Source organism: Sus scrofa, chromosome 13, assembly GCF_054392235.1.
Source record: "Sus scrofa isolate SSC_HxYL_T2T_F1_AM1 chromosome 13, Sscrofa_HxYL_maternal_Yorkshire_Landrace_v2.0, whole genome shotgun sequence".
NCBI lineage: Eukaryota > Metazoa > Chordata > Mammalia > Artiodactyla > Suidae > Sus > Sus scrofa.
The window spans coordinates 211,605,333-211,618,245 of record NC_139395.1 but is presented as its reverse complement, the minus strand read 5'-3'; the positions used below and the strand labels follow the sequence as shown (position 1 = coordinate 211,618,245).

Below are 12,913 nucleotides of genomic sequence, written 5' to 3'. Positions count from 1 at the left end.
CCACATTGGAGCTGCATCTGCCACCTACACCACAGCTCATGGCAACACTGGATCCTTAACCCACTGAATGAGGCCAGGGATCAAACCCACAACCTCATGGTTCCTAGTCGGATTCGTTTCCACTGCGCCACGACAGGAACTCCTGAGATTTGTAAGTCTTACCTGTTATGCAACAGTTAAGGTCATAAGGCTTCGGTGGGCCTTCATTTAGTTTCATAGAACTTAGCATAGTTCTCAAATAACTGTAAAAAACAGGAATAGGAAATAACATGTTCTTATTTCCTCTAGCAAACAATCTTCGGTTTGGCCAGAATATTGGTTAATTACTCTGTAACTGAAGTCCTTTTTATCTAAACATTGAAAGTGCAATCTATAGAACTCTCTGCTACAGAAGTGCATTTTTCATTGCAACTAAATAAATTTTACTGCTTTGCCTTTTTTGAACTTTGTTGAGGTTTACCATTATAATTTATTTGCAAAATATGATAGAAGAAAAGTGAAAGACATTTGGTCATTGGGATGGAGTGTATCACATGCTGGGGTTTGTGTTGAGTTCTGTTCTTAAGTGGCTGAAGATATTTAGTTAAATTCTGAGAGTGAACTTAGTGAAATGCTTGAGCATGTTCATTAAAAGTAGAACAAGCGTTAGTTTTCAGAATCTGACTTACTGACTACCCACTGTATAGCAATTGGTTGACTGGGTTACAAAATTTACTGCTACAGTAGGCAAAACCGAACTACCAGTAGTGAAGACCAGTTTTGCCAAATGCCTCGAAGGAAAGAGGTATAAATGATAAAGGAGGTCTCAGACACTCATTTTATGATAATCTCCATGTCAGCAAAGAACAGCCCTGGTTCTTTGTAATTCCCTAGACGATGAGATAAACCCAGCTTAGGATTTTTTTTCTTTTTTCTTTTTTTCTTATTTTAGTTTTTGATCCCTCTATAATTATGTATAATTGACACTTACACAAGATAAAAGAAAACACAAATGGGAAGGAGTTAAGTAAAAATGCAAGGCATAGACTTAATGACTGGATTCCAAAGAAGAGAAATAAGGATTTTACATTGCTTTGACTTTGCCAGACTTCAGGGCTAAATTCATTCAGAGTAAACACCAATGAATTTTCTAAATACTTCTGCTATTACATGTGATGAAGGGCTATTACATGTGATGAAGGGTCCTTCCGTTCCTTGCAGGCTGTGCTCCCCCTAGTTTTCCCTCATATGCTTTACTGATAAGAATTTTATACATTAAAAGCAGTCGTGACTATTCAGAGATGTGACTTATTTTTAAAATTTTGATGACAATTCAAGAGAAGCTCTATATTTCTCATAATCTGCTAACTTTAATTACCCAAGTATGTAGAACCAAATACAAAAATGAAAGAAACTTTGTTTTATGTATAAGTATGTATATATATACACATACATGTACGTGTGTGTGTATTTCAGTAAACTAGCTAAGTGTATGTCTCTGCTCCAGTGCATACTGTTGCATAATTATTTCTTTTAGGTGAACAAGGTAAACTAGTCTGATTCATAGGGATATTTTAAAAAGATTAACATCATTTAACCAGAAAGAAGTCCATATTACTACAGGGGAATACTGAGTTGCTTGTAGATTTCATTGATGTGATATTTACTTTAGAAATTGACATGATGGAAAATTACAGTTAGCCTCCTAAACTGTTGTGTTTTCAGAATCCAGTCCTGCATCATCTCGTAACTACATTTTTGGTTTGATTCTGGTAGCTCTTAAGATGTCACATCCTAGTGAATGTATGGATATACTTACAGAAGATTCTCTTTTGCTGTTTTAGATGCTAACTAAACAGTTGGAAGCCCTCGGCCTAGCTGAAAAGCCTCAGTTGGTGACTCGCTTTCAAGAAGTTTTTCGATCCATGTGGTCTGTGAATGGTGATTCAATCAGTAAGATTTATGCGGGAACCGGAGCTCTTGAAGGGAAGGCTAAGGTAGATCTAGATCTGTTGTAACATCATGAAAGAGCCTCCTTTTCCTTCTTAAGAAAGCCTAAAATGACTTCTTTAAATTGATAGGTTTTGTTTGTTTGGGGGGCGGTTTAGAATTGTTTTGTCATGCCTTTTCTGTCTTCTTTAACACTTCCTTCTATGGTGGATACTAAGGACGGAGTGGAGAGTTATTTCCCTAGGTTCGGGGGGTGTGTGTATCTGTGACACCTTTAGTTGATTAGTGATGGTCTTCTGTGCTTACATAGGTACCGCTTACCTTGCTGTAATGATTTTTCACTTGCATATCTGTTTTACTTTTCATATTGTTTATTTCGATTAAAATTATGATTAGAAAAATCATGGTCCTCCCAATAAAGAGCCTTATCTCATTTGGCTTTGTGTCCCCAGCCCTTGACACAGGGCCTACTGTTGGGCGGATGAGGGACAAATGCTAGATGGACAAATAAATCAAGGGGGCACTTTGTACAACATCCACTATGCCCCCAGTGCTACTAGGGCTTAAGGTTTTATTCTTTTTCTCCATCTTGTCTTAAAAAAGGGGGCTATCAAAACATGCAAAGGAAGTGTGAGGTGTGGATTCAATTATAAGTCTGTGCCTCATCATTACTTTTTTTTTTTTTTTTTTTTTTTTTTTTTTTTGTCTTTCTAGGGCCACACCCGAGGCATATGGAGGTTCCCAGGCCAGGGGTCTAATCAGAGTTGTAGCCACCGGCCTACACCACAGCCACAGCAACACAGGATCCGAGCTCGAGCTGCGTCTGCAACCTACACCACAGCTCACGGCAACGCCAGATCCTTAACCCACTGAGCGAGGCCAGGGATCGAACCTGCAACCTCATGGTTCCTAGTCGGATTCGTTAACCACTGAGCCACGACAGGAACTCCTCCTCATCATTAACTTTTAATTGCTGGTATTATCCACAGACTATTTTCTCCTCTGGTGTTTGACCCTTCTTGAGGAACTTTGGATGCATACTTGAGATATTTTTCATTACTTTATATACTCACATATTGACTTTTTAAGCCTCCTGGCTTCAGCTGAATTTATCAATATTCTAAATCTCTATGATTTCTCAAATTATCCTAGGAATAGAAACAGGGACATTTACCACTTTCACAGTTTCTTATTCAGCCTTCTTCAGTATAGCAGTGAAGGCTTTAAAGACCATTCATCATCTCCAAGTCTTCTTTTAATTTCCAAAGCTTCCTCCTCTTCTGTGTCTCATAAAATGCCATGCCTCTCTTCAGAGGTCTTGGCCTTACCTGCAAAGTTCCTTTTGTTCAACTCATAGAAATAATTTATATTGACATTTATAAATATTTACTTCTTAAATGGACACTATTTTTGAAAGCCTGCAACTGTTAAACTTTCATATATACCTTTTAAATAAAGAACATAATTCTTGCTTTTAAACCTGATTTTCTATAACTGTTGATTAAGATATTCTTTGATAGTCTTTTTGTTTCTGCAGTTGACTAAAACTGTCTATGTACAGAGGTTACATATATTTTCAGTGGTCTTTATCTCTAACAAAATAGATATGAAATTTATTTATTAAATATTCTAGTCTGAATTGAACTAAAATCTAACATCTGAACTGCTCTTTCTTTTCCTTTCTCTGGGTTCCTTTTGATTAATTGCCCGATAATGTGAATGGTGAGTGTCTTTTCAAATAATGTCATTTGCATATGTTTTATGGAAGGAAATGACATTTTAAGCCTCAAATTCCTGTTATTTCTTTAAGGAATAAAAATTACATATTGCGAACTGAATTTTTTTCTAAAAGGCAAGACTTTTTTTAAAAAACTCTCATCAAAATCTATAAGATTAAAATATCTTTATGGTGACTAACATGCCTAAAATAAATATATGTTCATTAAAATTATAATCAACTCTCTGAAAGAATTGGCTTAAGTTTATCATTTTTATAATTTATATTTACAGAGGCTATAAAATGAGCTAAAAATAGGCAAGCTAGTTTATATGTTATAGACTCGATCTTCATTCTCATATTCATGTCTAGTTTTAACTAAGTTATTTAGGATCGATTTCAATTTTATTTTTCTGCTAGAGTACTTTGAAGTTTTTCCGAGAACACGTCGGTTCGCGAGTCCTCCTTTATCTCCTGTGTTTCTCCTCCCCCACCCCATCCATCCCCCAAGTCTCAAAGTTACAATGTAGGAAGTAATTTCCTTGTCTTGAATATGTACCTTTTCATTTCGTTCCTTTCTAGCAGACAGTTCTAAACTGTTCCTGCTCTAGATTGCCTTAGTGGATGCAGTTGTGGCACTGAGTTGCTTCTATCTCTGTGCAGAGCTATTATCCAAAAGAGGGAAAGAAACAGTGAGGTCTTAGACTGTTTTAATGTGATGATTTGATATTCAGAATAGAATCATTGGGTCCTCTTTATCACAGTAAAGTCATATAAGATTTATTTAACGTTTCAGAATACCTATCAAGTAAAACCAGTATTTAGAATGAAAGTCCGTGCTTTTTTCCCCAACAGGCTGGAAAGTTAAAAGATGGTGCTCGTTCTGTTAGTCGAACAATCCAGAATAACTTCTTTGACAGCTCCAAGCAAGAGGCCATTGATGTTTTGCTACTAGGAAATACCCTAAATAGTGATTTAGCTGACAAAGCTCGAGCCCTTTTAACTACTGGAAGTTTGCGTGGTATGCGTACTTTATATTTTACTTACTTTGTGTTGTTTATATTCCTTCTAAAAGTCCAGGAGATAAATGTAAACTGACTTGCCTAATACTTTTAAGATTGAGTCGATTAAAAGGGATTTCTATCAATGTGATTTTCTAAAATTGCCTTCTCCAAAGGAAGTTTCTCTTCTAAAATATTTATGTCAGCAGTGGAATTATTAAGACATAAACCAAGGCCTATGCATGTTTTCTTTTATAGATTATGATTGAGGGGGTAAGTGGTTTAAGTACTGCTAACTTTATGGAAGGCAAGATTTCATAAAATGTTCAGCTAGTGCTTTCAGTAGAGTATTCAGTAACCTAATTATGTAGAAAACATTGTTGCATTAAAAAAACCAATACCTGTTTTGATTATTTTGGCTAACCACCACCCCAAAAGTTTCTATAACTTGGTCTGACCTTTTAAATGCTATTGTTTGAAGAAGCATTAAACATACCTGTAATTTTAAATGCTGCTTATTATTAGACAGTATGTCATTGCCAGTTTTAATATTTGACATTAAGTATATGGCTTTCACAATAGCTGTTGATCTTCACTGTGTCTTTCATTCAAATTAAAAGAATTTGAGCTCATATCAGCAAGCATATATTAAGTAGTGTCATGGGAAAACCCAATATGCCTTGCGGAACTTAATAAATTTGACTTCCTTAGTTTCATTTTTTTTTTTTTTCTATTTTAACTTTTCAGCACTCTGAACATTTTCATTTCTTCTGTTATCCCCCAAACCAAACCTTTCAATTTTCCCTGTTCAAGTAGGAGAAATTGTTCCTCATCAAATAATATCCTCTTGGGTAATTTACTTGGTCCCATAGTGTATCATGGATTCCTTCAGAATGCTGCATGGTGCTGAAGGTAGTAATTTACAGTCAGCTCCTCGGGGATCTGTGAGTAGGCCGGGGACAGGCACCTGCTAAAGCTCTGAAAACCAGAATCTGATCATAGCTACTGCTTTTTACTTCAGGCTTTCTTCCTGGCTTCCAGCAGTAGACACTGAGCAATTCGTGTCTTATCACCTCTTTGCACCTGTGCCTACTTTGATGTGGAGGCATTAATCAGCAACTCCTGAAAGTAAGCCATTGCAGGAAAGAAGCGAGGGGCCTGAGTAATTCCCAAACTCGAGCATCAGTTTTTTAGTTTCCTGCACATTTTACTCTATGAAAAATACATGTTTTGAAAAGATATAAGCCGTTCTGCTATAATGTATAGTCAAAGTATGGGAATTTGTTGCAACTTGGATGTTGCCTCAAGGAACCTTTTGAGTATAATGCCAATTCTACAGCAGCTTATGCATGACTTCACTGGTAAAAACCCTTGGGAAACACAGAAAACTGCACCCAGCAGAACCGATTTGGGCAGAAATATATAAAACACATACATATATGCATATACCTCGGACATCCCTCTCCCTCATTTCACCAGACGTGTGCTGAGCCACGATCCATCTGTATCTGGTGTTACAACTTACTGTCCAGTTTCACAGAACCCTTCTCCCAGGGTTCACAGTTACTAACAAGCACAGGCCTCCTGATGCCCATTTCTATAAACAAACTTCAGGTCGTGTTCAGGATGAAGTGCCATATTTTGGACATATCCGTGCATATCGTAACCATTTAACATGTGTAAAAATCTGCTACTGTTTTTATACGAGGTTCCTATCTTTCTTGGCACGTCATTGCCGAAGCATTTGAGTGTTGTGCCCAAACCCCATTTTTGCACTAAGCCCTGCGGCTTCTGTGAATTTGCACCATTTTGCATAGCATGGTGACTTTGTCGAAGTGTATATATTTTGTTGTAACTAAGCTTGATTGTACTTAGCAACTGATGAGTCCCGGAAAGAATACTAAAAGGTGTGTGTTCATGCAGTGTCTTCCGTATTTTGATGTCCTCCAGTCTCTTAGGTTTTCAGATTCATATTCTCTTTCACAAGGATGGGCACAGGCACACTTAGACCTACGTACAAGAGCAGCCTGGAAAGCAGGCCTGGAACTTTCTGACTGTGAAACCCTGGATATCACTGAGTCCCTGGAGGATTTTTTTTAGATGCAGAGGGTTTGCCTCAGTTATTATCATTTATTTTTATCTTTGGTATCCTGTAGCCATCCGAAAAAAAATAAAGTCATCAAACTAAAATCAAAAGAAAAAAGCCATCTGAGAATGTTTTGTCATAACACTCTAGACTTCAACTGTAACTTGCTGTTTGACTAATGATTCTTTGTTTTCTTCTTGATGCATCCATAGTTTCTGAACAGACATTACAGTCAGGTACAGTATAGAAAATCAATCTATAAATAAAAGCAACTTTTTCTCTTTTTTTTAAGTTGATGTTGTATATAAAAAAAGCCATAAATAAATGGAAACCTTCCTTTTTATTTTGCCCTCAGATTCTAACAGGAGAAATTAATGCCTTATTTTAATCTGAGAAAGTAATTTATGTTTGAGAAAACTAAGTACTTTATTAGAAGGAAATATGCAGTGCTCTTTGCTGTCCTTCACAAATGCTTAATTCCAATTAAATACAGCTCATCTAGGTTTTTTTTTGGGGGGGAGGATTGGTTTTTGTTTTTTGTTTTGTCTTTTTAAGGCTGCATCCTCGGCATCTGGAAGTTCTCAGGCTAGGGGTCAAATGGAGCTGTAGCTGCCAGCCTGTGCCACAGCCACAGAAGCACCAGATCCAAGCCATGTCTGTGACCTATGCCACAGCTTACGGCAATGCCAGATCCTTAACCCACTGAGCAAGGCTAGGGGTCGAACCCACGTCCTCATGGATCCTATTCAGGATCGTTACCACTGAGCCAAGACAGGAACTCCCAGCTCATCTAGTTTTGATTTCACTTTTGTGTTTCATGGAACAAACATTCTTAGTGTTATGTCTTACTGTTAATAGGCAAATGGAAAAAATCCAGATATGTCTCTTTTGGATTAATGGCTGAGTCCTATCTGTGATATGTACAACTACTCAACAAGTGCTTTTCATGCATAATGTTTTAAAAAGCATCAACTCATTTTCTCATATTATGGGTGAAATATTTTATGTAACTATGAGACCTGCACTAAAATATGATCTGAAATTGGTTGCTAACAAAGTTAGAGGAGTTAAATGTGTAAGACCTAAAGGTCATTATTTTTCCTGCCTTTCCTGTCCTTAGGAATCTCACGCCTTCTTTCTCTGGACCAGGTTTATGAGTTTATCTTTAAACTTGACTCTGTGGCCAAAGGAACAAAAGTTAAACTCCTGCCAGAAACAGTTTAAAAAGTATCATTTCTTCCCTTCACTTGATATTTGGTATCACAAGATTTGTTTCACTTAGTTATTGTTCTGGATGTTTCCAAAAACTCTTGTTGACTTTTTTTTTGAGAAGGATGGCAAAAAGAGCCCTTGGATGTGTTTTTGAGTTGCGTCCTGAAATCCGTTTCTGAAATGATTTGGTATTTAGGGATGGACATCTGTTTAGAACATGGACTCGTTTCCTTCCGCACATTAAGATGCCAACCAGTTCGGACTAATTTTTTTTTAAAAAAAAGAATAAATTAGGAATTTTAAAAAACTTTTTATTCCATATGTAAACTGACTTTAGTAGCTCACCCAGTGCATTATTTGGTCTTGCTGAATATTTTAAGCTGTTCATCATTATAGAGCTTGTGTTTCCATGTAGGAAGGATTGTAGAAGCTGTTTCCGTAGTGATAACAATGGCAGTGACTTCAATGATAAAGACCAGCGGTAATCCGTTGTAATAGAGAATGATTCTTTCAGTTAACCGTAGTTGAAAGATAGCTTTCAGTGAACCGTAGCAACAGGCCCGAGCAAGTCATCAGCTTTCATACCACCGGACACTTGTATCCACGTGATCAAGTCAAATAGCAAGAGGGCTAGAAATGTGCAAGTCTGCCTGTGGGGACAGTGAGGACGTGCCTGTCATCTCAGCTGGCAGTCCTTTCGTGGAATTCCCAGGTCAAACTATTTTCCTTCTAATCCAAAATGTGCTTGCCTTTTTTACTCCTTCTCCCACAAGGCTGCTTGCTGCTCCTTGGTATCCAAAAATAATAGTTAGTATCATAATAAAATAAGATCATGTGGTGAACGGTGAGAATCACTTTGATTTCCTTTTACAAGTTAAGTCCCAGTTAAGGGTGTGTTCTCTATTTAGGCTGAGGTCCTGTTACGGTTCTTTTCACTCTAGGTGCCAGGAGTTTAACCAAATGAAGTGTGGTTTCAAAGGAAAAAGATAGTTGGAAGTCCAAAAAAATAGGCAGGGCCAGGCTTAAGGATTCAAAATGTATTGAACATTTATTCACTTAACCATTATTTATTGAGCACTTACTATGTACCAGGCACTCTTCTAGTCACTAGGGGTAGAGACTTTTGGAGCAAACTATATAGACCCACATTTTTGCTCTCCTGGAGCTTCCATTCTTGTGAGGGAGGCAGATAGTTACAGGATACATCAATCAAGCCACAGAGGGAAATAAAGCAAGGAGGGACAGAATGCAGATTTGAATAAGGTGGTCAGGACAAGCCTCCCTGGGTAGTCAAGACCTGAAGGAGGTGGAAGCAGCCGGTGCAAAGGGGTCGCATGGCTGAGCAGTGAGTGAACAGGGATGGGGCACCAGGCGAAGGCAGGAAGGCAAGACAAGTCATCTGGGGCCCTTAGGAGTGTTGTGAAGGACTTAATGTCTCCTCGGAGACGGGAGGCATTTTGTAGTGACTTCATTCTCCAACATCTCATTAGTGTCCATAATTTGTGTTTTTGTCAAGGAGCCATTATTCATCCAAACCACCTACCTGGCAGTAGCTGGAATCTTAACTGTGATAGTGACTGAATGTCTTCGGTTGGCGAGAAATGACATTTTTACTAGCCTCCAAATGGAAGTTGTGTAAAAGTCAGTTGCTATATTCCTAAAAACGCACAGTCTCTAATTTTGTATATCATAAAATAATGTGCTATTGCACTGCAACAGAACTCTTTGTTCTGCACGTTTTCTGTTGCTGCAATAATTATGCAGTAGTTTTTTTCACTTGAGCTGTTGTATTTAATGTAGTTGATTTTTTTTTTTAATTGTGTTGGTTAATTGCATCATGCTGGGCTCTGTGTGTGCCTGTGCATGAATCTAATGCTTGTTTGTGCTGACAATGGTAACTGGACTTTCCAGCCATCATTTCTCAGTTACGAAAAGCAATCTTTGTAAGCAGTTTAATGCAGCCAAAATTCTGTCATATTTTGTCTTCGATTAGCATCTTCTAAAGTACTAAAGAGCATGTGTGAGAATTTCTACAAGTATTCGAAGCCCAAGAAAATTCGAGTATGTGTGGGCACCTGGAACGTGAATGGCGGGAAGCAGTTCCGCAGCATAGCTTTTAAGAATCAGACCCTCACCGACTGGCTTCTTGATGCACCCAAGTTAGCTGGTATCCAGGAGTTTCAAGGTTGGCGTTTTATAATACGGATTTAATTAATTAATCCTGACCGTGATTTATTAATGTGGAAAACAAACGCTTCATTTCACAATATGTATTATGTTAGAAGAGAAACTGGGATTTACATGTATAAAGACCAACGTTTTTATAGATCAACTCTATTAAAATCTTTGCTCTTTTGTATTCCTAGACTTTTATCTATTACTTCATAAGAAAACATCCTGGTAAAATAACAGCTCACTTTCTTTGGTACTTGATTCTCAGGAGACGGGATCAGTAGTTCATAAGTAGATATCTTTCAGGCAACCACACATATTAGAAAAACCAGTTCTGTTTTCATTCTTTTAAACGCATATAAAGCAAACTTATTTTGTAATTGATAATTTTTCAAACCTAGCTTGTTCTCTTTTTCAAATACATTCCTCTGTGTACTAAAATAAGAAACAGGGTAAATCATAAACAGTTTTACAGAACTTATTTTGGTATTTGTTGGCCCTTTATACTTAACACTACTGATTTATCCTGTAAAATCTTGATTGTCATTCATTCACCAAGCTATTAATAGCCAGAACCAAACATTAAGCTGACGATGCTTTTATTAAGATTTTGATTAAAACCATTAATTTGAACCCTTCTACTTTTAAGTCAACTTTGATTCCTTTTTAAAATAGGACATATTTGGAGTTCCCATCATGGCTCAGTGGAAACGAATCTGATTAGCATCCATGAGGATGCAGGTTCAATTCCTGGCCTCGATCAGTGGGTTAAGGATCCAGCATTGCCGTGAGCCGTGGTGTAGGTCATAGATGTGGCTCAGATCTGGCATTGCTGTGGCTGTGGCGTAAGCCAGCAGGTGCAGCTCTGTTTCGATCCCTAGCCTGGGAACCTCCATGTGCCACAGGTGCAGCCCTAAAAACCAAATTAATTAATTAGTTAGTTAATTAAATAGTACACATTTACCAAGTACTATTTATGAAGGTGATGTGTATAGGAAATACTGTGATGTATAAATTTTCCCTTTTTTTTGGCTGCGCACACAGCATGTGGAAGTTCTCAGGCCAGGGATTGAACCTGAGCCACAGCAGTGTCAACACTGAATCCTTAACCACTAGGCCCCCAGGGAACTCCCCAAATTTTTATTTTTAAATTATCTTTAATCCCTCACACCTTAAACCCTGGGAATTTCCCTAAACTTTTATGAAAATGCCCTTTTCATTTACATTGAACCTAACTTGAAGTTATAGTTGCAGCAATAATAACAATAATAAAATAACAGCCAACACTACAGTGCCAAGTACTTTACATCTGTTTATTTAATCATTATGACAGACCTAACACACAGTCATTATTGTTATTCCACTTTCACTGATGAGGAAACTGAGAGTCAGTGAAAGTAACCTGGCCAAGGTCATGCAGCTAATAGTGACAAAGCTGGGATTTGAACTCAGGCAGTTGGGTTCCAGAGTTGTGCCACACTGCTCTTCATGCGTGAACTAGGGCAAGTTGCCTAGTTTCTCGAAAGCCTCAGTTTCATGTCTGTAAATAAAAGGCAAATATAATCTTGTCTCATAAGGTGTTTGTGTGGGGAATGAGAAGACTTATGTATAAGCCTTGCACATAATAGCAGTCAATAAATATTTTAATTTTTTTATTTCTCAGCATTAGTTCATAGTATTTGTAAGCTCTTTTTTTAGCCTTTGAGCCTCATTTCTGAATGCTTGGGCCACCAAAGTACCCTGGGTTGCATGTCTTTTTTTTTTTTTTTTTTTTATCTTTTTAGGGCTGCACTGAGGTATATGCAAGTTCCTAGGTTAGGGGTCAGTCAGATCTGTAGCTTCCAGCCTAAACACAGCCACAACAAGGTGGGATCCAAGACGTGTCTGCAACCCACACCACAGCTCAGGACGACGCTGGATCCTTAACCTACTGAACGAGGCCAGGGATCGAACCCACATCCTCAAGGCCACTAGTCGAGCTGTTACCATTGGTTGTTTCCCTTGAAAACACAGGCTTGGTTGAAAAAAAAAAAAATGTTTGCCAAATAATCTAAATCTGAATCACTAAAGCAGCTTCTGTTCTTATTTGGTCTTATCAGCTAGGAGAGACCTAATGGCTAGAAAAGAGGGGTCAGTCTGAACCCCTGATTATTCCCATTCTCCTAGGTTGCTTCCACCTCAGAGCTCTCAAATTTAAGTTTGAAAAATCCCTCTCAGCCATCGTCTCTAATTTGAGGTGGTTACTCAACCACTTTATTGTTTGTGCCTTTTCTGAAAAATTCCTTTACCTCTCCGTTTTGATTTGGCTTAGCCTTTAAGAAGTGGCTTGTTTGTCTCCTGTCTATGGTACAGACTTTAGCAAGAGTTCTTTCAAAATGATTTCTGAAAGGATGTAAGTTCTTCAAGAATAGTGATCTTAAAGAAGCAAACTTAGGACACCTAAATAGAAAGTAAATTGAAGGTAATTTTGTCTCCCTCGTAGGTTTTTGCCTTTAATTTGAATTTGGTTTTACTCGAAATGCAAAGATGGCTTCTTATGAGACCTGATGTTGATCTTAGTTGTTTGGGGGATAGGAGCGTTGCCATTTAACTAAGGTCATATTTTAAAAGTCTTTCTTGAATGCTTATTTGCAGATAAGAGAAGTAAGCCAACTGATATATTTGCAATTGGTTTTGAAGAAATGGTAGAGTTGAATGCTGGGAACATTGTGAATGCCAGGTAAGCCAGCCAGGTGACACACAGGGACATCTAATTGAGGAGCCTGGCGGGGGGGGGGGGGGGGGGGGCAGGTAACG

The 12,913-nt window shown here is 37.9% G+C and overlaps 1 protein-coding gene across 50 annotated transcripts in view; it reads left to right on the top strand.

Moving 5' to 3' along the window:
* SYNJ1 (synaptojanin 1) overlaps positions 1 to 12,913 on the top strand; it is a 102,274-nt gene that overhangs the window by 48,250 nt on the left and 41,111 nt on the right. For 17 of the 50 annotated variants that reach the window (XM_021070926.2, XM_013982572.3, XM_084991948.1 and 14 more), the window contains exons 11-15: positions 1,824 to 1,976; positions 4,511 to 4,667; positions 6,946 to 6,969; positions 9,939 to 10,130; positions 12,752 to 12,836. In XM_021070926.2, coding sequence (XP_020926585.2) covers positions 1,824 to 1,976; positions 4,511 to 4,667; positions 6,946 to 6,969; positions 9,939 to 10,130; positions 12,752 to 12,836 — 611 coding nt within the window. Of the gene's footprint in view, positions 1 to 1,823; positions 1,977 to 4,501; positions 4,668 to 6,945; positions 6,970 to 9,938; positions 10,131 to 12,751; positions 12,837 to 12,913 lie in introns of all 50 variants that reach the window. The other 33 variants (XM_013982563.3, XM_084991964.1, XM_021070928.2 and 30 more) reach the window with 3 other exon arrangements.